We start from the raw sequence: 23351 nt of genomic DNA on the forward strand, positions 1-23351 counted from the left end.
CACCAATTAACCTCAACATGTTTTGGGACTTGTGGGAGTAAGCCGGAGAACCCGGAGAGAACCCACGCTGCACAGGGAGAACATGCAAACTCCACGCAGAAAGATCCTGGTGTCCTCACCAGCGGCCTTCTTGCTGCGAGGCAACGGTGCTAATCATCATTATCATAAACATAATCATAAAAAATTGATTACAGAATTTCCCTTTGGGGATCAATAAAGCATTTTTATTTTATTCTTTTACATTTATTCTATTCCTTTGCATTAATTTGTTTCATTGTCTAATGAATATGCATTCTATTACATTTTATTAGGTAGACAAGAATTTTATACCCCTATTAATGTATGTTAGTACATATTAATGCTTGGAACCCTTGGATCAGTTTTGATTATTGATTATCTGATATTATTATTCATTATACTTATTTTTCAAGCAAAAATGACAAACTAATTTACTACATCCTGCCTCTTTCATGTGAGAATTTGTTTGTTTTTCCATTTCTAAACAGTAAACGAATATTTTTGAGCATTTGGTTGAGTTAAAAAGCTACAGACTGCTTGATGTCAGGCTAGCATTTTCTGACATTTTAAGGAGAAACTATTTGTCTGACAGATTATTTAATGATGAGAAGAATGGCAACTTGTGCTCTACACTGAATATTTCCAAGTCACACTTGTAAACAGCTTGTAATACATCAGATTAATATTACTGTTGGCATTAATTCCTGAACAACTGCCTATTGGGAACATAATTTCTGTGGGAATATAAATAAAGAGATGAATGCAAGACAGCCTTTAAGATAAATGTATTAAATATGTCCAGCCTTTCAAGCCTACAGAGTACTGTAAAGAATCTGACAATAGTCGAGATAACCAACATGGCAATCAGGTTGTGATATTAATCAAAGATATGGCTGACTATAAAATACTTGTTATTGTGTTGCACAGTGATTTCTTATAAATGACAGACATGACATTCATCAGAATCACTAATCTCAAACAACATCTTGTACGGTGCCTGCAAATAATCTGAGCCTATACGATTCTTAGAACTATGTAACATTGAAGTAATACAGAACAATGTATGACACATGAGTACAGCACTGCTCAGATTATCTGTTGTATAAAACTATCATACGTTAATAACTAAGGAACGTTTTATAAAATTAGCTACACATTTTATTTAAAAGCAAAAACATGAGTGCACTCTGAAACGAGCCTGTGACATACATCGGTCCAAAAATGATTTACAAATGATTATTTATTAACAACAAGCAACATACTTGACACAAAGTACAAGGATAAAATAAAACGATATCAATCTAAAACCTCATCAGTTAATTAGTTTGTTATGTATCCTTTGGAAATATGACACTCTAAGAATTTACCGCAACAGTACATTGTGGCCAAGATACAGTATTGGCACCTTTTTACAGTTAAACTCAGTTGTAATTGCTCATTGGCACAGGCCCCCTAACTACTACCTACAATATTACCTCTGCACATATTTAAAATAAATACAATATGGTGTAACAGTGTTTGAAGGGACCTTTGTTAAAATAGCCAAATGATATAAATCTTGCCATGTACGAGACGGTATCTTAGTCATAATTCTGAACTGTGGATTAAACCATGAAGCCACAAACAAAGCAGCAGCTGACTCATTCATTAGCGGATCAAGTGATCGGTTAATTAGATGAAACCACCATGTCCAGTTCTTTGACCCCCTCCTGGCTCGAGGTAAGACCACAGCTGCCTGAGAGGGGACTGTCAGAGAAATGGCTGGAAGACCGTGGCACCGCAGCCGGGGAGGGAGGCGCCTGGGCTAGACCGGGCTTCTTAGGTGGGATGGGTGGAGGGTTGCCCCTGTCTGCCCTGGGGATGGTGGGCGATCTGATCCCCTGGGCAACTGCCCCCGCAGCCCTTCCGATGACTGGAGACAGGGGAGCTGCCAGGCTGCGGTAGTCTGTGCCAAAGGGAGAGTTATTCTGTGTGGTGAGCTTTGGAGTGGCACTCTGCTGGACGGTGGTGAAGCGAGACAGAACTTGGGTGACTGTGCTCCGGGCCATCTGCTTCACTGGGCTGGCCTCCGGGGAGGGGCTGCTCGCCATAGGGGCGAGGTCCTTTGGCGATAAGGGAGAAGTAGGTTGAATAGCCTGGGACTGTGGCTCTGGATCGTTGGTACCCTGGAACTTATGACGAGCAGCGTGGAAACGCTGGTTGATCCCGGCCTGGTAGGGAGACTGATAGCTCCCAGGACTTGGATTGCCTGATGGGCGTTTGGCAAGAACAGGCGAGGCGCAGGGGGAAGAAAGAGGGAGAGTCGGGGACACGGCACTGCAGGAAGACATCTGGGTCTGATGACCTGGAGGATTTTCATTGCCGTTCTGTAGGCATGTCTTCTCTGAGAGGGCGTTGCTTGAATTATGATGCCCATTGGTCTCCGTCGGGTGATGGTGACCATTGACGTTTGACTGGCTTCTGTCCTCCTCAATGTCGTCAACTTTAATAGTGTCTACTAATGTCTTTCCTGGAGATACTTTTGTGGCCCACTCCTTTCCTCCTGCCTCCACTGGAGCAGTAATGGCTCCTTTCGTTTCTTTCATCACGTTCGCCTCCTCTAGCTTCCTCTTCAGCTCTTCTACCTGATCGCAAAGAGGACAGAAAGATTCATTTTTAAGGGAATTTGAAAACTATGCAAAATGCGCAGCCTTCATAGAGATGCATGTATCCCAGTGTTCACACCTGTTGTTGTAGCTGTCGACAATGAGCTTCTTCCTTCTTCAAACGTGAACGGAGCTGCTCGCGCTCTGTGTCAAACTCAGCCAGCTGCTCCTCCACCCTCGCCTCCATCCTCAGAGCTCTCATCCTTTCATCCTCCAGCTCTTTCCTCAGGCCCTGACAAGCCTCTTTTTCCTAAATAAGAAAAAAAAAATTCTGTAAAGCTGTAGTCAAAAATATGAAGAAAGCCTAACAATTGGAAAACACAGGAAAGGCAAAAACACGTAGTAGGAGTAAGAAATGAAATAAATTGTCTGATTTGAATTCAAAGCGTTAATACCTTGTCAAGTTTACGGCTCAGCTCAGTCAGCCGGTGACCCTCCTCCAGAGCCCTGGCACTCGCCCACTTGCACTCTTTGGCCAAAGCACATGAGAGCTGTTTGTGCTGAGCCCGTTCTTCTTCAAGCTGGTCAGTAATCCTTCGCTGTTCTTTTTCCAGTCGGCGGACTTGGCTCCGTTCAAATTCCAGCTACAAGTTCAGAGAAAAGACACACAATCGAAAAACTTGTCAGAAGTGGTAAACACTTCTTCTGCTACCTTTGCAATTACGAGTGGTTATTGCTTCCTTTGAAATTCTGCCAATTACTCCCTCACTCCTATTTGATGTACAGAGAGCATTTTGGACAAATATTTGTTGTACAGTTAATTGGAGGGCACCTGTTGCTGTAAGCGCTCCCTCTCCTTCTCCAGGATGTAAGTGACATCGTCTCCCTCTGCTGTGTCCTCAGCATGCCTCCGCTTTTCCTCCTCCAGGTCTGCAATAACCTGAAACAAACACAGCAGGGAATATTTGAGAATAAAATCATCTCACATGAGTTTGGTCTGCTTGATATTAATGCTAGTAGTGGTTATTTTGAAGCAATATTACTACATTGCACTGTAAGCACAGATGCTGGTGGCGTAAACATTCTGTGATTTTTACAAAGCTTTGGTTTCCTTTGGCAGTGGTAGAATACTTTTGTTTATTCAAATTAGCCTGCCCTTTTTTATTACTTACTATGATCATTTTATTTTTCTATTTGGTGATGTGTTTCCTTTTGCTATAATAATATAATAGTTGCACAAATTTACAGGACTCCTATTTTCAAAAGTTAAGGAGTATGTGTTGAAATTAGGAAACAAGGATGTCTACACATCATGGTCTGTTTACAAACTAGAAATGTGGTATCAGTTTGCAGATATTTTATTTTTCTTTTCCTTTAATTCATGCTGGTTACCTATCACCTGCACAGTACTGTTGAATGTCTGTGTCCCTCTTGGGGGAAAAAAAGACAGTGTTTACTTTATGTTTTGATGGACAGAGTCGATGTAAAGAAATTAATTTGGTGTGTCAAGATTCTGTTGTCACCAGTGATGGTTTATTAATTTTCATACCGCTGAGGCTCACTTTTGTCTTCATTAACAACTGATATTTTTTTAAAAATCTGTCAAAGAGACCAGCCCATTTCTGGCTGCTCCAATTAAAAACTACACGACCACACTCACCCTCCTGTGCCTGCTCTCAGCTGCAGCCAGCTGGGCCAGCATCTTCTCCTGCATCCTCCTGCAGTGGCTCACCACCAGTTTGAGAACCACCAGAGGGTTGGAGGTGACGGAAGAACAGCTGGGTTCCTTGCTCTGGCCTCCTACAGCCTCATTGTCTCTCTGCAAGGCCTGGAAAGGGTCGCTGAGGTTGTACCTTCCATAGCGCTCCTCGATAAATAGCTCTTTACGCTGGGCCTGAAGAGATCACAAGAGAAGGGTCAGACTTGTTTTGTTTTTTTATAGGTCTGCAACTTGGCTGTAGCATGTGGATCTCTTTTGGATTGCTTTTCAGACTTATCCCAGTCTCACCCACCACTGGATTCTGACTTCTGTAGAATTTTAGCCATACTTGTAGCACAGCAACTATTAAATGGAGTGTCAAGAAATGTGGAAGAGATATTTATATGTTCATGAATCCTAATGATGCAGGGGATCCCTTGACTTCTCCTCTCATGCCACCATAAGGGTTGATGGTCATCTCGTAACATCAAGATTTTATTTGTGCTGCTGTGTGGTTTATGTCCAAATACCTGCAATAATGAATAACACTATCATTGGGTTCTTAATCACTACATATTTGCTTGCTGACATGCTAACTTAAAATGATGTCACTATGCTGACATCAGTGTTTAGCTCAAACTTCCTCTGTGTCTAAAAACAGCCTCAAATATGCTAGTGTGGCTGCAAAATCTTGCAATGTTCCTCAAAATGCAAACGAGTGTTGCACTAGTGTATCATATGTTATCCTCAATGTGTCTGCACAATGGAAGTCAAATCCTAGTTGCAGTTGATTTAAGCAGACAGTATCCTTCAGTCAAATAAACTGAAATCCACAGCACTGAACATGATTATATGATGTGATAATTATAATTCCTGGCAGTTATAACTTTAGGTAACCCATGCTGTCATTTTTCTTCCATGAAAACGGGAAATCAAATCAACTGTGTCTGGCACAGCACGATCACCATCTCTAACAGCAGACTGATAAATAAGCAGTAGCTAAAGGCCTTCCTTTACAGACAAGAGGGAGAGGAAATGCACAAAAAATACAAGAGGAGGAGTGCTAGCAGGAGGAAGGAGCAACAGATGGTGTGTGTCTGTCTATCTTTAGCTGGACAGCTGCTCCAGACCGGGCCTTCGCCAAGGCAGACCTGTTCTCTGTTTAACTCATGACAAAGAAGGGATAATAGCAGCAAGACATTTCAGGTTCAGCAGATGCCTTTAGGCCTGCTGTGAAAAGGGGGCTGAAGTGACAGAGGGAGAGGGAGGGCTGTGGCAGAGCTGGCAGTGTGTCTTCGTGAGGTTTCAACAAAAGAGGATCAAGAGATTAGAGAGAACAGTATCCTCTCTGGCAGGGTGAGGACAGAGCTCCTGATGACTGATACCAAGATTACTTGAGAAGTTTAAAGTGTAGTCAGGAGTGTGGACAAGCCTACAAGGGCAATATTCAGCTATTCTGCTTTTCTCACAGAGCCTGTGTGGATGAGTGATACAGCTGAACACACAGACATACCATGACTCCTCCTGAACTGCACTACATTTGAGTAAAATTATGACTTTTTGAACTGGGTGTGCAACTAGGAGTTCTCTTTTATTACCGATTCTGATGCCTCTGCTAAAATATGAGGCAATACCAAGTATGTTTTTTTCCTAATTTAAATATGTGCATCTTACTGTAATTTATCTTTGTAAAGTAAAATCAGGCAAGGGGTTGCTGTGGTATAGAAAGCTCACTGCGACTGTATGGAATCAATACAAGATACATTATGACACTGACAGAATAGTGGATATAATGTGGATCAGTCACCATAGGGGATATCTGCTCTGCTTACTAAGGTGTATATGGTATCAGTGCATTACGAGGCGAGAGAATTTATATATAATTTTTCCATGCTGCAAACAACCGATTCAAAAGTCACGTTTGCACTGGTAATGGAGGCATTCCAATAAGACATTTCACATGCTGGGACAGATGTATGCTCAGCATCTGGAGGTATAACTGAGAAGGAAACATGACAAAACCCTAAAAAGAGATTCTTTACAATATCAAGTACATTTCTACAGAATTGAATAGGTCTTGTCAAAGCAAATTAAAATAGTTTTTATAAAGTTTATGACGTTTACTCATCCCAACTGCTTACTGAAAAACACGGGGTAAGTTGATGAATGGGTTTGGATAGAAACGCAAAGTTCAAACAATATTCCACGAGAGATCAGAGGCTTTCTGATTGTCGTTTTCTACATCTTCTGTATTGGCTCATCTGACACAAAGAGAGGAGGGCAAGGCTGTGAGGCTTCACTGCTGTTATTTGATCCAGTCCGCTGAGGATGGTGTGAAGGCGGATCAAACAGCTTGAAGGGGTGAAGCAGGAAAACACAGGGCGCCCAGGAGAATTCAAAAATGCCTCTCAAATGTGAGCGCTATCGAAAGCCCAATCGCCACTCAGCACCTCAGTAACTGACTTTTGTGCAATGAATATCTTGTAAATGTGGCATATTCAGTAGTTCTTGTGTTTGCTGTGTTACAGTTCAGGATTCATTTTGAATGAAAATATTGATTTATACAAATACTAGGCCTAAAAATGGCATCCTCTGAGCAAGACATCAACTGATTTTGAAGAAAAGTCTTTAAAGAGAAATCCTTGGAAGGAGTCTATAGACTTGGCCTACAGCCCATCCCTGTTCCCGTCAGTGACTCTCTGGCCTGATGTGTCACTTCACAGTCATAGATTAAATAAAGCTAACATCAGTTTCCACTCAATGCCTATGTCAAAGATACATGCTAAAATTGGTGCAGCAGAAACCACTTGATTTGTAAGCCATTACTCATAGAAGAGGAAGCATTTTGAAACGTACACGAGAAAATGACTAAATGTAGAATTGTTTTACTTCCAAGCAAAGACATAAATAGTTTTCTTTGTTATTTTATATTTATTCAGTCTGCACAGTTCACACATTACCATAACTAGATAGTTAGCCTTTAAACTATCAGGATTCTTTTTCAAATTCACAGGCCCCTAGTTGACAAAAGTTCACTCATAAACACAGGCTGTGCTTTCTCCCTTTTGCAGTTCACTCCCTAGCTCTTCAATGCACACACAGATATGCACTTCCGCAACACAAAGGGAGGCTGTTCTCCTCTGCATCAATCCTCCACTGTTGCAAAGAGAGTGTGGGGAGCAAAAAGAGGGATTACAGGAAACATTTCTAATGTTATTTAATACTTAGCACCCTAATCTACCAGAGCTTATTCATTACATCATACTGTACATGTACAACACACAGAAACACTCAGTGCATGGCTGTTATGCATCACAGTCTCGCTTCATCACTCATGCCTTTGTCTGCTGGCTACATTTCTTGGCAACCTACGTGCTTTTGCTTGGGAAGCCGTCTTTCTGCCACGGCTACACTGGTTCAAATCCAGCTTATCTTTTGCTGACACATGCCTGGACTCTTTCAGCTGTGAAATGTTGGCAACAAGATCTGTATGATACAAAAGGAAAGTGATACATGAACTTCTTTCCCTAGAGTCCTATATATTTCAAAGCTGCTTTGGCAAATTGTTAAAGTCTGAAATGCTCATGCATGTAATTAATATTCTCTGCTCAGTAAAGGGACATCTGAAAAGCACTATCCATCATAATCACTGTCGATAAAATGCAATGAATGCTACATTAACTAACGCTGAATCAAATCAGCTGATGCATCTCGGGCCTAGGAACAAAATTGCTCTTTTCCTATTTCAGCGCAGAAGGTAAGGTGTTTGAAGCAGGTCCATTTGGAAGTTCTAGTCAACCAAACCATGTGAACTCAACAGTTAATTAAAGGCTCATTTCCATATTTGAGTCTCTTTTGAACTTAAAGTAAAGGCTCGCATTTCTTTCCCAAACCGAAGCAGACTACTGGATCACTGCAGGGCTTTGTGTGCCAAATATAAGCGTTGCCAGTGACTGACTTCCTTTTGAAAGCCACAGTGTAAGCAGCTGCAGAAGTGAGTCACAAGGGGAAAAATGCAGTGGATAGTTAGAATGCCACTGATAGTTCTGCGTAATTAAACATAGAGTACCGCTATAAAAAAACAAAAAAACTACCCACACCATTAACCATTAACATCCTGTACTTACACTATATTGTGTAGAAAATCACTGAATGAAAGAATGTTATTTTTAAAAATACTGAGAAAGAGGAGCTATAGATGAAATGTTGTCAGTGAACAATTTTTTCATGCAAGGGACAGTTTATTATTAGAAATCTACGCTGCAGGGTGTTATCGCCATGGTGATTTATGTTTAAGCTAAACATTTCTCACATGCCACTGACAGGGCAGTAGTGACACATCAGTAGAAGCAGACACGAGAAACCTGATTGGACCTACTTCTCTAATCTCTGTTGGCCATGTGCTAACATTTGCTAATTAGCACTGAACACAAATATAGATGAGGCTGATGGGACTGCCAGTTCTGCAGGTATTTGGTCATAAATAAAAGCATTAGATAAACTCTGACCTGATGTCAGTATAAGAAGTGAAGGGATCATCAAAGTTAAAACATGGTATGCTGATGGGAAAGGTCAATGCCTGAGTCTAATTCTTTTGGCAAGCAGATGTAGAGACATTTCAATCAAAACCACAAATGTCTGTCTCATCAAGGCACTGGAAGTAAAGTTAGGGGAACAATCAAAATGTGTCCATATAGATGTTGATGAGATTGAGGATGCAAATTTTTAAATAGTTTCTTTGTAAGCAGCAGTATCAATCAGTAATCGATGGATCATTAATAATCTATAATGAGTTTTTTTTTAAATACCTGACTCTCATTGTTAAAAAAATGGCTTGGTGACATCAGCCATTTGGCAATCAGAAAGCAGTCCTTGAAAACTCTGGCCCGTCTTCAAAATGTGAGCTCTGGCCAGAAGCATTGACTGCCACAGACCTCTTTGTCATAGTTGCCCTTGGCTAGCTAAAGCCCCACAACACTCTCTGCATGTCAACGCGAAACTGCGTGTCGTCCAAGAAGTCTCTCTTAGCCCATTCTGTAGAACATAATGGTCGGGCTGCACCACATTACGCTCTGGCTTGTTAATGTTTCTTTTAACCAATCACAATCGGTATGAGCGAGGCTAAGCAAAGGACGCAGCTTCAGTGTTCCCTCAAAATACTGACAGGTGGAATCCTTGCGGGAGAACATTTGCATGCAGGAAGACAAGCACTGTGAATAAAATGGATAATCCGACAGAAAAAAACTAGCAGAGCAACCTCACTGGACAATTCAAATCATCTGCAAAACTTTCCGTTTTAGTTTGATTTACAGTGCGGTAGACTGCAGCCCAGAGGTTGTTGCTGTAACGGTAACACACAGATGGCGGAAAGGGGGAAAATGCCAACTGAAATGATCGGCCAATGGCAGACGTATACCCACAACCTACATCCGGTGAGTCAGACTATAGAGCCAATGACCACCTCCTTTGGGTCGCTACAAAATTAAACACAAACTGCTTCCGATCATCTCATTACTCAGTAAGACACTGCATCTGTTGGCACAACCAAGTAATACAACTACTGTACAATATGCATGTCCTTCATCTTCTGGTTTATCAGCTAATGTATTTTTAATCGGTTAAACTATTGACAGCAATAAACTGTTTAAATGATAATCATTAACACCGCTAGCTGAGATATTTCACAGCATAAGTCAATACTGACAAAGCTGCTGAGCAACACCAAAGTAGAATTTGTTCTCTTGGGATCATGTATGTCTGGATAAATCCAGCCAACAGTAGCTGCAGGGGCAGTTTGTCCATAAGGGCGATAGGGCGACGCGCCACCAAAGGAAAAGAAAAAAAAAAGAAAAACAAAGAACTATCCAGTCAGCTTTCTGAATCCTTTAAACTGCCTTTATGTCACTGTCCAGCGTGAGGCCCTGCTGCTTGGAGTCCCGCCCCTTTTTGGGGCGATTTTCAGTCTGACTGAAATTGCCCCGACCGCTCTCATTAACTGTAATGTAAAAGTTTCTTTTTTCAAATAGCAGACGATATAATGCACTGTCTATGGGTTCCGGGAGGGCTTGCACCTGCGTGCTTTCGTCATACGTATTACGTCAGCTGCGTAGACGGAGCTAGCTGCGGGGGGGACGGCCAAGATGGCAACCAACGTGGTTGTGTGGTGAGGAGCTCCAATACCATAAGTTGTACCACAACAAAATAAGGCAATTAAACCAATATTTCTTCCGCTAAACCTGCTATGTAGAAGGACAAGTACAATCTCTGTGTTAAAATACACCATCTAAAGTAAGTCTACCAGGAGAAAAAGAAAAGGCAAAATCCTCAAAGTGACTGCTAGCTTCTAGCTTAATCGAGATAGCTGCTCATCATGGCAAAAAGAGGCGCTAACACACCGATCCCTGTAACACCAACAAAGATTTCGGATCCGAAAAAACAACTACCCAAAGACGAAAGCACTGATGGCACTTCCAATAAAGACATTCTAAAAGCGGTGTTGGATTTAACGAACCGCTTCATCACTCTTGAGCAAAAGCTCTCCAAGAACACCGACATTATTACCGCATTGTGTGACCAGTTGAAAGGGGTCGAAATTCCAGTTCATGAGAATGAGAAGCAGGTGAAGGAGATATCGGAACAAGTCTCCAAACTTCAGCAGAGGAGTGACAAAGCCGAACGTTACAGTAGACGCTGGAATTTAGGACTCTGTGGGATGAAGGAGTTACCTGCAGAAAACACCAGAACCAACATCATGAAGCTTTTTGCGGCACTGGTACCAGAGGATAAAGAGAAGATTGGCTTTCTCGTCGACACAGTGCACAGAACTGGAGCACCTCGTGACAACACAAATCGCCCTACCATCATCCATTTCGCGATGAGGTATTTCAGAAATAAAATCTGGAAGGTCTCTCGTGAAAATGAGATCCTCAAAGAGAAGAAGCTGATGCTTAAAGAGGATTTGACACACAATGACAGGATGGAGAGGAACTGGTTGTGGCCACTTGTGGAAGCAGCCAGAAAGCAAGGGAAACGGGCCGGCTTTCGTGGTGCTGATGCTTTCATTGAAGGGAAAAAAAGTGTCTTACTAAAAGGACCAATTCTCAGAGGTTTGTCAAATGTGACACATCGGTAATAAATAATGGCTGAAAATATTAATGGTTTAAAATACATGAGTAAGAAAAATGGTACTTTCACTTATAGTTGAGGTTTAACGTTTGTAAGTATCTACTTTATTCTTTATTCTCTATAGTGCAGCTTCTATTTCTATTTTAGATGTCCGGTAAATTTTTGTTAAATATGCAAGGTTTTACTTTTAAGACACTAAATTTGTGTTCTATTAATGTTAGAGCTTTACGTGATAACACTAAAAGGAAGGCAATATATTTGTTTTGCAGAAATTGCAATACTGATGTGATTTTTTTGCAGGAGACTCATTCAGATGTTGATGATGAAAAATTCTGGAATTCACAATGGGGAGATAGATTATTTTTTTCTCATGGCTCAAATTATTCAGCTGGAGTGGCAATACTTCTAAATAGATTTCATGTTGATATTCTGGAGACCTGACCTTCAAATGAAGGACGCTGGATTATTTTAGTTTTGAAGGTAGACAATTTGCTGTCTATCATTTGTAATGTTTATGGACCAAACAGAGCATCTCAAGCAAAAGACATGTTTACCGAACTATCTTCAACGTTGTTGTTCCAACTTGTTAAAGGAAAAATACAAAGATTCCGCTATTGTCATAGGTGGAGATTTTAATGATGCTCCAGACGATTACACAGACCGACATCCTCCAAGATCTGCATCATTATTGAACTTTAAACCCACCTCATTTATAAGTGATCACCTTTTACTACCAGATGTGTGGAGATTTATGAACCCCAATGTTACAGACTACACGTGGTCTAACACCAGCAGGAGTCTACAATCAAGAATTGACCTCTGGTTAATTTCATCACAGAGTTTACAGTTTGTTTCTGATGTTTCTCATACTCATGCTTCACTGTCTGATCATAATTTAATTTCTTTAAGATTAACAGGATCTAAAGAGAATTCTAACATTAGAGGTTACTGGAAATTAAACAATAATATATTAGAAGATAAAAAATTTAAAGAAGGAGTAGAGTTACTTGCTGAGGATATATTTAATAATAGAGAGATGAATCCAATTCAAAAATGGGAATTCTTTGAATTTAAAATCAGAGAAGTTGCAATTAAACGTAGAAAAGAAATTAAAAAACTAAAAACTGAAAAAATGAATTCCCTAATAAATCGGCTACAGTCACTAAGTTCCAAACGTGATTTATCTGAGGAAGACTTAAGTACATTAAAAAGACTCAGTGAAGAACTTGACAGTATGTATGTGAATTTAGCGAAAGGTGCATTCATCAGATCTAGAGCTAAGTGGTTAGAACTTTTTGCATTAGAGAAAAGAAATAGAAAGAGAAATAATATTACATCTCTTAATATAAATGGGATTATATGCTCGGATCCTTATATTATCTCCAATTATATCACCTCGTTTTATAGCAATCTATATACATCTGAATTTAATCAAGCTAAGTGTGACACATTTATGAAGCACATACAGAACTTTACACCCTTGATTTCAGAAAGCTTTAAAGAGACATGTGAAGCTGAGTTCTCTTGTTCAGAAATCACTAATGAGATTCAATGAGATTGAGGAAATCACGTGGAAGTGATGGACTCACAGTTGAATTTTATCTCTGCTTTTGGGATTTGATCAAGGAACATCTTTTATTGATGTATAATGACTGCATTATCAGACAAGAAATGACAACTACCATGAAGCAAGGTCTGATAACCTTGATTCCTAAGCCAGGTAAAAATCCTTTAATAATAGAAAACTGGAGACCTGTTTCACTTTTAAATGTAGACTATCAAATCTTAGCACAAGTCTATGCTAAACGACTAAAAAATAATTTGGAAGAAATAATCCGTGAAAATCAAAACGGCTTCATGGCAAAGCGTCACATTAGTTCTAATATCAGATTAAGATTGGATTTAATTGACGATTCGGATTACATAAAATCAAAAGCACTGATGCTTTTCCTTGATTTCTACAAGACATTTGATTCAACTGAACACTCTTTCATTATACAAACACTACAAATGTTTGGTTTTGGTGATAAATTTATGAATAGTACTATTATGTTCTATGATGACATAAATAGCTCATTGATTTTATATCCCAGAATGTCTAAGAGGTTTTCTGTCTCAAGACGTGTACGCCAAGGATGCCCTATTTCCTGTTTTTTGTTTTTGGTCACCTGCTTGTTTTTGTGGCTGAACTTCTATTCTTAAATATTTCCTGCAACCAAAACATTCAAGGTTTGGTCATTTTCAGTTGAAAGATAAAGATTTCACAGCTGGCTGATGACACAGTCTTATTTCTCAAGGATAAATCACAGATACAAATTGCACTACAAGTAACTTGTGAATTTTCCTCTGGTCTTAAACTTAACATCAACAAGAGTGAAATTATGTGTTTACATGAGACTGATGAACAACCTATGTTTGATATCCACGTTAAACAAACTGTTAAATATCTAGGAATCCATATTACAAAAGATTTAGATCTTAGACAGCAACTCAGTTTTTTTAATCCCAAAATTAAAAAGGATAGATCAATCTTAAATATATGGCTGCAGAGGGACCTCTCCATTTCTGGAAGAGTGCTACTATCCAAAGCTGAATTTGTGTCAAGGTTTGTTTATCCAGCTATGGCACTTTTTCTTAATGATGCACTCTGTAAGGAAATCAATAGATTATTTATAAATGTTGTTTGGAAAAATAGACACCATCATCTTAAGAAAGAAATTCTTAGTTTAGAAAGAGCAGAAGGAGGTCTAGAAGTTTTGAATTTCTTTCCCTTAAATTCTACCTTCACGTTTAAATGGCTTAAAAACTGTTTGGAACTACCAGAATCACTGTGGAATTTTATTCCACACAATCTATTTAAAATAGTAGGAGGCTTAAAATTTCTAATGAGCTGCAACTTCACAGTCTCTAAATTGCCACTGAAACTGTCAAAATATTATCAGCAAGCTTGGAAATTGTGTTATGTTCACAATTTTTCACCACATAAAGAAATACTTTGGAACAATGGACAAATTACTATTAAAAACAAAAGTCTATATAACGAGGGCTGGATTGGGAGAGACATAATCTTTGTCACGGCACTATTTGATAAAAATGGAAATCTTTAAAGCTATGAAAACTTCCTAGATGCTAAGGCCTTTCCAGTCAAATATAGAGGATATGTTTCCATTGTGAAGGCTATCCCATCTGGTATGACTGAGTTAATAAAAGGCCACTTAAGTTATCAAAATCTTAATGTTCAAATACCTCCACTCTTTATTGGTGGGACTGATATAATGGATAACAAATCGTTAGCCTCATAGCATAATTGCCTAAGTCATTTTTTGGTCAAATTGAGATATTTGCCTAACTTTACTCTCCTATCACTTCTGCATCATCCTGTGTTTCTACCTATGTCATTGGCCAATCACATCTGGTTGAATGTACTGTTAAAAAATCAATAACAAATACCAATGTCATTTCTAAAAATTGTGTTTTTTCTCATTTCCCAAAAACATGAAAATATGACTTTGGCAAGTATGTTATGAGGCTAACGAAATGCACAAATAAGCATGTCACGAAAATCTTACAGAGACAAAATAAGATTTCACCAAGAAGAAAATTTGTTTGGGATTCACAGTTGAGTGGAATAAACTGGCGTAGGACGTGGTTGTGTTCCTTCCAATTCTGTCTCTCAAATAAGATCAGAGAGGTTCATTTTAAAATTTTACATAATATTTACCTTTGTAATAAGTCAGTTTCCAAGTTTGCTAATGTGGATGAAATGTGCACTTTTTGTAGGAACGAGCCTGAGACAAAATTTGCGTTTGTTTTGTGTTTGCCCAATGTCTTCTGTATTTTGGAGGGACGTGGAAAAATTCATCCTTGACAAACAGAGAGTTCAGAGGCTGCTGTGGTGCTCTGGCATTGTACCAGGTTCTCCTGAGATACAACCTCCAGGACACATTTACTGAGACTGTAGCTCTGTTGAACATCCTGATAACCACTCCCATGACAACAGCTGAAGCTGAGAGGTGTTTTTCAACACTAAAAAGAATCAAGACATTCCTACGAAACACAATGAGCCAGGATCGTCTAAATGCACTGGCCATGCTTTCCATGGAGAGGGAAGTAGTCAGGAGCATGAGAGACTTCAATGAGAGAGTTATTGATCACTTTGCTGCTTTGAAAGAAAGACGAGCAAAGTTTCAATACAAATGCAGATTAGCATTCAGTATGAAGACTGAATGTTATCATTGTAATAATGTTGTGACTTTTCTGCACTTCAACTGAAAAACTCAGGGTGTGAAGTCTGATGCAGAGATCTCCAACTCCGGTCCTCATGAGCTACTGTCCTTCAGGTTTCAGACGTTTCTGTACTGCAACACACCTGACTCAAATTATGGATTATTAACAGACTTGTGTAGAACTTGACAACAAGCTGTTGGAGATCCATTTCATTTGAGTCCAGTGTGTTGCAGCAGGGAAACATCTAAAACCTGAAGGACAGTAGCTCACGAGGACCAGAGTTGGAGATCTCCAAGAAACAGGACAACAGCCATGTATGGGGTTGTTTCTCTCTCAGAAAAAACATAGTCAATTCAGTGTGAATGTTGTTTTTTTCCTCAGTCTTTTCATTGCGATATTGTTTTTATGTAAATATGTTCATTAGAGGGGCTGCAGGGTGGCGCAGTTGGTAGCACTGTCGCCTCGCAGCAAGAAGGTTGCCGGTTCGCATCCCGGTGGGGGCACTGGAATCTTTCTGCGTGGAGTTTGCATGTTCTCCCTGTGCAGCGTGGGTTCTCTCCGGCTCCCACACAGTCCAAAAACATGTTGAGGTTAATTGGTGATTCTAAATTGTCCATAGGTGTGAATATGAGTGTGCTTGGTTGTCTGTCTAAGTGTAGCCCTGTGATAGACTGGCGACCTGTCCAGGGTGTCCCCTGCCTTTGCCCTAAGTCGGCTGGGATAGACTCCAGCCCCCCCGCGGCCCTAATGAGGATTAAGCGGTGTATAGATAATGGATGGATGGGTGTTCATGCATATACTCTTTGTTATTATTATTTATTATTGCATCGATGTACACTATTGATCTTGCACTTAATGAATGTTATCTTTAATTGGAAACTGTAATAAATTGTGTTTTTTCATTATATTCAGCTCCCTTCTTAATTTAAAACTAAAGTATTTATCTCTCCATGTTTGAAGGAAATTCATGACATTTCTCCTGTTGATAGCCTATTGAATTTATCATTCACTGAAGAGCCAAAACAATTTTCTTCATGAAGACGTCATAGGCTGGGTCTGGCACATGGTATTTAGTTTACAGAGGTAAACGGAATATTTGACCGCCAGTTGAACAGGTAACTTTTGTCATAACAATTGCCCCCCCCCCGAGAAATTTCTCAGGAGCCGCCACTGAGTAGCTGTGTAATGATAACAATCTACTTTCATGTGAGGGCAAGACCAAAGATTCCACATTTTCAATACCTTAACAGCAGGACAGCAGAAAGGTATGAAGTTGTGTTTTCACCTATTCTACCTCATTCAGAAATCCTGCACTGATGTAAAATTCTAAGAGGTTACTGGGCAAAAAAAAAGGTTGTGCAATTAATATTAAATATTCCTCAAGAAAACTAATTCCTCAAATTCCTCCACTTATTGTGCCATACGCTCCTAATTGTTCCCTTGTTAAAGCATTTTAGGAGTTCAACTTGCAACACTGATCTATATGATGGGATGAATGGGTTAACAGACTGTGCAGATGGAACCATGAAAGAAGCACAGCCATATTCCCCTCTAGCTCCAGTTAAGGCCGATGTTTATTTGTTCACTCCTAGTCTCGCTCACATTGAGTCATCAGGCACCCAGTGTGCTGTAACTCTTCTTGCCTTAGATGGCCAGATCCCAGGGGAGATGTAGGAATGTGGTCTAGACACAACACATGAACATTCAGCAGTAGGCTCTCTTAGAGTGCTGCTCTCTAAACTGCCGACTGCCTCTCCAGTTTATTCTTTCAATGGTGCATTTTACACCAAGAAAGTGAATAGCATTCCAGGCTGTGCAGCTCAAATATTAATGCCGAGAAAAAAGTCTGCAGAGTTCTATAAATGTTTCAGAGCGGTATGGCCATCCCTTGCAGAAATTCTGCATCATCAAGTTTCTAACACAATGCTTATCTTAAATCAGTGGTTTATTAACAGCATCGCAGCGCCAGGGTGTTACTTTGTTTTCTCAACACGGTGCTAAATATCAAGACATCCTTAAAGCAGCAGACACACCGTGTCACAGAAAGCAGGATCACCTGCAGGTCATGGCACAGTATGGGAAAATAACCTGACAATCCTTTAATTGAAATGCAGCATTAACCCTGCCAAAGTAAGACATCTTAAGGTTGGAACCGGTTGCCCTGTGTGGAACTGACATTGCCCCATTCATGCTGTGACTGCTTCTAATTGAGTTTAAGTTCAAGTTCACTGATGCATCTACTCATTTCAGCTTATGAAAAGGGTGACTTATGTTTCTATGAGACAACACCCCAAAAGACTTATTCCATTCTCTGGAGGCATAGACAGTAGTCTGCCTAGAGCAAATTGGACAAACCCAGAGGAGTATTAACGTCACACTCACAGACAGATGGCTTTGCACATTTCAAAAGGCTTCCTTTTACTTTAAAGAAAGTGCTGTCATCGCACCAACAGGGTCATTTAGGTTAAATTTCAACTTCACTGAATGTTTTTGTCAGATTTTTAAGCAGACTCTATAATTTTGTGAACATCGAGGTCATCAGCTGCCCTCCATTTCAAGCTTTCTAGGTATGTATAGGTTTGAAAACTGGCTGCTCATTATTTGGTAGTTATATCCTTTACATTTGTCAGTTTAAATTTAAATAATTTAAAATACATTCCAAAGGTGACATGTTTTCAAAACAAAGACAAAAGTATCAAAATGTCCAAATCAACCTCCCAACCTGCTACAGCGGCTACGTTTGTGTATCCACGGTCTACAAAACTCCCTTTTTGTCTCCTATGACAAAGTTTGCTTTTGTTATTGATATGGGTAACACACAACGCTAACATGATTATAGAGCCCCAATAACCACATTGTTAGGCAATAAGCCACATTAAAATGAGCCACAATTATCCTTATAAGCATGTCGTACAAAGATGCAGACAGTGATGACTGCAGAAGTAATTTGACTCACTTCTACAGTTGTGAAAACCTGACACCACCAAATTCAACCTAACTACAGCCACTGTCACTAAACTACCTGCTTTTGACAGCCACTTTTCAGACTAAGGTGGGAGTGTGATATAAAAGAGAGACTTTGTTCAGAGAGTCGTTTCAGCATTAAAACAGTTTTACCAGCTCCAAAGACTGGATACCTTTAGGGCTTCGATGACAAGGTCCCGGGCCTCCAGCTCTCCCTCCAGGATGCTGAAAAGCATCAGCAACTCTGGCTTGGTCAAACTCTCCATGTTGAGTTTAGACTGTGAAGACAAAAGATAAAAAGGGAAGGCTTATTTTTAATATATATTTTTTTGGCTTTTGCCTTTATTTAGTGCAGTAGAGGGAGACAGGAAAGGGGGGAGAAGAATGGGGACAGACCTGCAGCAAAGGGTCGTGAGCGGGATTCGAACTCACGACCGCTGCATCGGGGAACTACAGCCCCTGTTCATGGGCCGCCCGCTCTACCAGGTGAGCTATAGGGGGGCCCGGCTTATTTTTAATGTTTGGTAGTTAGGCTCCAGCCCCCCCGCGACCCTAGTGAGGATTAAGCGGTGTATAGATAATGGATGGATGGATGGATGGATGGATGGATGTTTGGTAGTTTATATTGTTGCTGATCATAAACAACTGTCTAATCTGTACTGTAATTTAGTCTACCAGATTATTATTCAACCTCAAAAGAGAAAATGCATAGGAACTATTAATCAGTGCTTCTTATGTTTTCCCACAGCTATATAGCAATTTCTCTGTTATTTCATTTCACCTTGAAACAAAGCCACTTGTTTTCCAATTTCCCTAAATCAGACATCCAGACAGACATCTGATCTAGCTCCCTGATTTATGAGCTTTCTGTGGATATGCGGTTATTATCTTGGGAGGGGGCAATTTTGAACAGCAGACTCAGTGTGCAAAATATGTAGAGTATTTTCCTCCTGTAGTAAAAAAAAAACAGACATGTTCATTTGGGTAAAGTTCACAGGTACACTGAGTATCTGTAGCAAAATGTGATAAATGTTTAGCAATATCTCAGTGTTCAACTGAACAGTGACAGGATAGGATCTGTACAATATAATTTTGTAAGGTCTTCACCTTACTATGTGAATTACCCCGAGATTACTTACGTTGTGAATTGGTGCTAGATAAATGAAGCCGAAATGAACCGAATAGATGTGAGGTCACGGTTTTCCATTTATTTCACAAACACGGCAACAATACAAGTTGACATGGATCAAACAAAGACGGGATCACATCAAATAGGAGATTGTTCATCTTCCAGCCTCCAAACCACTGCAGCTGTAGACTAAAGCCAGCCAACTGATAATATGCATGTAACTTAAGTTTCAAATATAGAATATAGGATCGCTTTGTTTTGTTTTCTTGCTGCGTGTGCCATTCATAATGGGCAATGTGACAGTTAGTTATTTTGTGTTGGAAATGTGATGTGGTCTCTTTGTAGTGTCTCTGCGCTCTAATCTCACAGCTGTGTTGGTTCTGCTGACAAGCCCTGCAGTGTCCACATCCCAAACATCCAACCACACTCGGCCCAAGTGAATGTATGCGGGCCTCTCTTTGAAACAAGATCAAAGCTGTTGATGTTAGTACACTAAGCATCCTTTTCAGATGAGAATCATCATGCGGGACGTGTACAGTTGAGCACAATACTGACTGACTACTTAACAGACATATATTCTAGCTTGAATCAGTGAAATATTCCTTCTGTTATTTGGCTGAAGCATCAGGAACACCCCCTCCCTTCCCCCGCTGTTCCTAGGCTGTGATCCACACCTGAACCAGTATTCATTCTGAAGGCCCGTGCTCTGCTCTAAACCCTCTGTGGTCACCACAACTTTCCACATCATGAAGTCATCAGGCGAGAGTGGGCTCTTTGAGCAGAGGTTGCATAATGAGAGACAGGCGCTCTCGGCCTTTCACATCTGACCAAGAAGCTACAATATTTCCTTGTTATCTACAACAGCATGAGTAGCAAAAAAGCCTGAAAATGTCGTGAGAAACTGTGCCTCCGCATGACACTTCTGCAGGACAGTATGCAGAAGTAAGCAGACGAATGAGCCACAACCCTGGTGAACTGCACGTACAGCCTACAACGGCAGTGTCTCACAAAGAAGGCACACAGTGTTTTAGTTCTGCCTTTAGCAGCACTCATGGTCTGTGGCTTAACCACAGGGGTAAAATGCTAATTAAACTCCAGCACACACACCTCCCTTGGTTTTGGTTTACAGGCTGGCTTGCTAATTTCACAGGCCACCATAATCACTGTGAGGAGAGTGTGTGCGCGCCATGTTATGAGAACTGTCTGGACCAGTGGGAGCCTACATGTGTCATCAAACTTGTTTGGATGCTCATCATTTTAATATTATTCCACCTAATCCCCTGAGTTAGCGTTTGTAATCGGGAGAGTACACAAACATGGAGTGGTAGCATGGGAAATACAAATATTCCCACACGTTCTCCGAGCCCCACTTCCGATGACGAAAGCCCTGTGTCCATAATCCTTTTATCCGTGTTTGTTTTAAGCCCGGTCAGCCATGTGCCTCGTCTGCAACACTGTAAACTTGTGAAAAACACACAGTACCGCTTTGACTGCAAAAACATATGCTTTGCTCCAGAGCAGAGGCCCTCAATTTGTAAGTAGCTGCTTGTGACTCTGCGTGTGTACAGTGTCAGCAGGGAAAAATGAAAAAAAAAAAATCTTTTTTTTCTCATCCTAAAAAATCCACTAAATATTCCTTTTTTTTTTAGTCTTGACTTCCTAAGCTGCTAAGCTCACGTTGAATCACAGCAAGAGTCACAATGTAAACATTGCCGTTTTTCAGACTGCGATCTAATTTGATTTGATAGCTGCAAAAATAAATATGTATAATTGGAATTAAGAGCTCAAACTTGTTCAGTGGAGCCAAATATCTTATGTCTGAGACTGTAAGAAAATGTTACCAAGTTAATCAACCTCACCTTGCAGCTGCTTTTTCTGAGAAATTACAACAACAAAAAAGTAGTGCATGAATTCATGTCACAGAGTCTGGAAGCACAAACTCAAAAAAGGGGGTCAAATGAGGGAAAAGCACAGCCTAAGTCGTCTGCTAGGCTTCCTGGTTCTGTTCAGTAGGATGGATGACCAGATGCAGCATGTCTGGATACTAAATTGGATTTGTTAGCCAACCTAATTTATGTATAGGCCACTAGCTTGCTTGCTTCCTTCACTCAGCTTCCTACCTACTGTGACTTTGACGAAGCCTAGTCTTAAAATACTCGCAATAATTGCGAGTAAAGTAGCTTCTAGCTGTGAAACTGCTGTTTTGGAGTTAATTAAGGGTTAACTAACAACTGGAGCCGCTGCAAGTGAAATCAATCAGCACGACCATGAAGATCAAACGGTCATCTGACTGAAGGAGAGGATGGTGATGAGCTGAAAAGTGGTTTGATACGGATAATTATTCAGTCTTAGCGTATTTTGCACGAATAAAACACATCTTAATGTCATTTATCCAAACGGCTCGGCCTGTAGCCGTGACTTCTTTGGCTATTTTTTCTTCTTTTTTTTTTTTTCTTTGGACCAAAAGACACGATGAAAACTTGCAAATTACCCTTCCCAGCTTCACTTCGCCGACACAAAAACGTTGTCAGTGGGTTTTCTTACCTTCATGTGGCCCTCGGAGATCTTTCAAAACTCCAGCATGAACTTTTCTCCTGTCAGAAGATTTGTTTCACTTGATTTGCGTCTTCTGATCCCGACGCAGCTTAACACTGGCCGGCCAAGAACTGCTCCGAGTGACGGCAGAGCCAGCCAATAGGCGAAGAGGAGCTTCGAGTTTTGACCAATGAGAGAGAAGATTATGGAGAAGTGGGCAGAGTCTGCGGCGGTCCGCCTCCTGGATTTTGGTCGGATTTCTTTGTTTAGCGTGTCTTGGGTTCCTCCTGTTTCTTCTTAAAGAGTCTCTTACAGGCACGCAGACTTTTTTTTAATGACTTTACAGATGTTTTACCGAACGACATGTTACAATATGACCTGTGGTTTTACTTTGAATGGCATGGTGACTTTATCGTAATTTTTCGACATTTTTGCACAGCATAGATTTTGTTGTCATCTCTTGTAATAATCGTGTTATATTTCTAAAATATTCCGAAGATATTGTGGTACATTTAAACAGTTTTGGGGTTATACTGGAATGATCATATGAGATGGTTTTTTTTTTAAAGCATAAGTACTTACGTCTTTGCTTCCTTCATTAATTAAACAAAGAAAAAACGATTTCCAGTTTCAAGTCCTTCACAGTTACGCACGAGTACAAATAATAACAGTGTAATATGAATTTACACTCTGGAGGGGGCTATTCCGCACCATGGGTTGATGGTTTATTATTGTGTATTTTTTTGTCACTGGAATATTATAGATCCATTGAAGTGCCGATTAAGTAGATTTTATTGTTGTTGTTTTTTAAAACTCAAGATTGAGTTAATTTTAACTACCTGGATTGTAGAATCTTTTATAATGCATCGAATCCTGTAATAACTTTTCGCTTTCCTAAAGAAAACATTTTTCCCCCCTCTTAAAGGCTATGTTTACATAGTCGATGGGTCCTACTGTTTGGCTTCACTATGTTATAGGTTGTAGATGAAGATAGAAATCCAGCCGTTCAACCATTAAATCACTCAACCTGTAAACTTTGCATCAAACTCATCTTTTTGTTTCACTGGGG

General features: G+C 40.2%; 1 protein-coding gene across 1 annotated transcript; it reads right to left on the bottom strand.

Moving 5' to 3' along the window:
- Nucleotides 1-787: 787 nt before the first annotated feature.
- Nucleotides 788-22701, bottom strand: LOC103355881 (CTTNBP2 N-terminal-like protein). The gene is made up of 7 exons (XM_008279831.1): nt 22292-22701; nt 18792-18896; nt 4264-4497; nt 3436-3543; nt 3059-3247; nt 2743-2913; nt 788-2642 (listed from the first exon to the last, which is right to left on the bottom strand). The coding sequence occupies exons 1-7, from the start codon at nt 22295-22297 to the stop codon at nt 1686-1688; spliced, it is 1770 nt and encodes a 589-aa protein (XP_008278053.1). The 5' UTR covers nt 22298-22701; the 3' UTR covers nt 788-1685.
- Nucleotides 22702-23351: the final 650 nt, after the last annotated feature.

This window comes from Stegastes partitus, unplaced genomic scaffold, assembly GCF_000690725.1.
Source record: "Stegastes partitus isolate 25-593 unplaced genomic scaffold, Stegastes_partitus-1.0.2 Scaffold171, whole genome shotgun sequence".
Classification (NCBI taxonomy): domain Eukaryota; kingdom Metazoa; phylum Chordata; class Actinopteri; family Pomacentridae; genus Stegastes; species Stegastes partitus.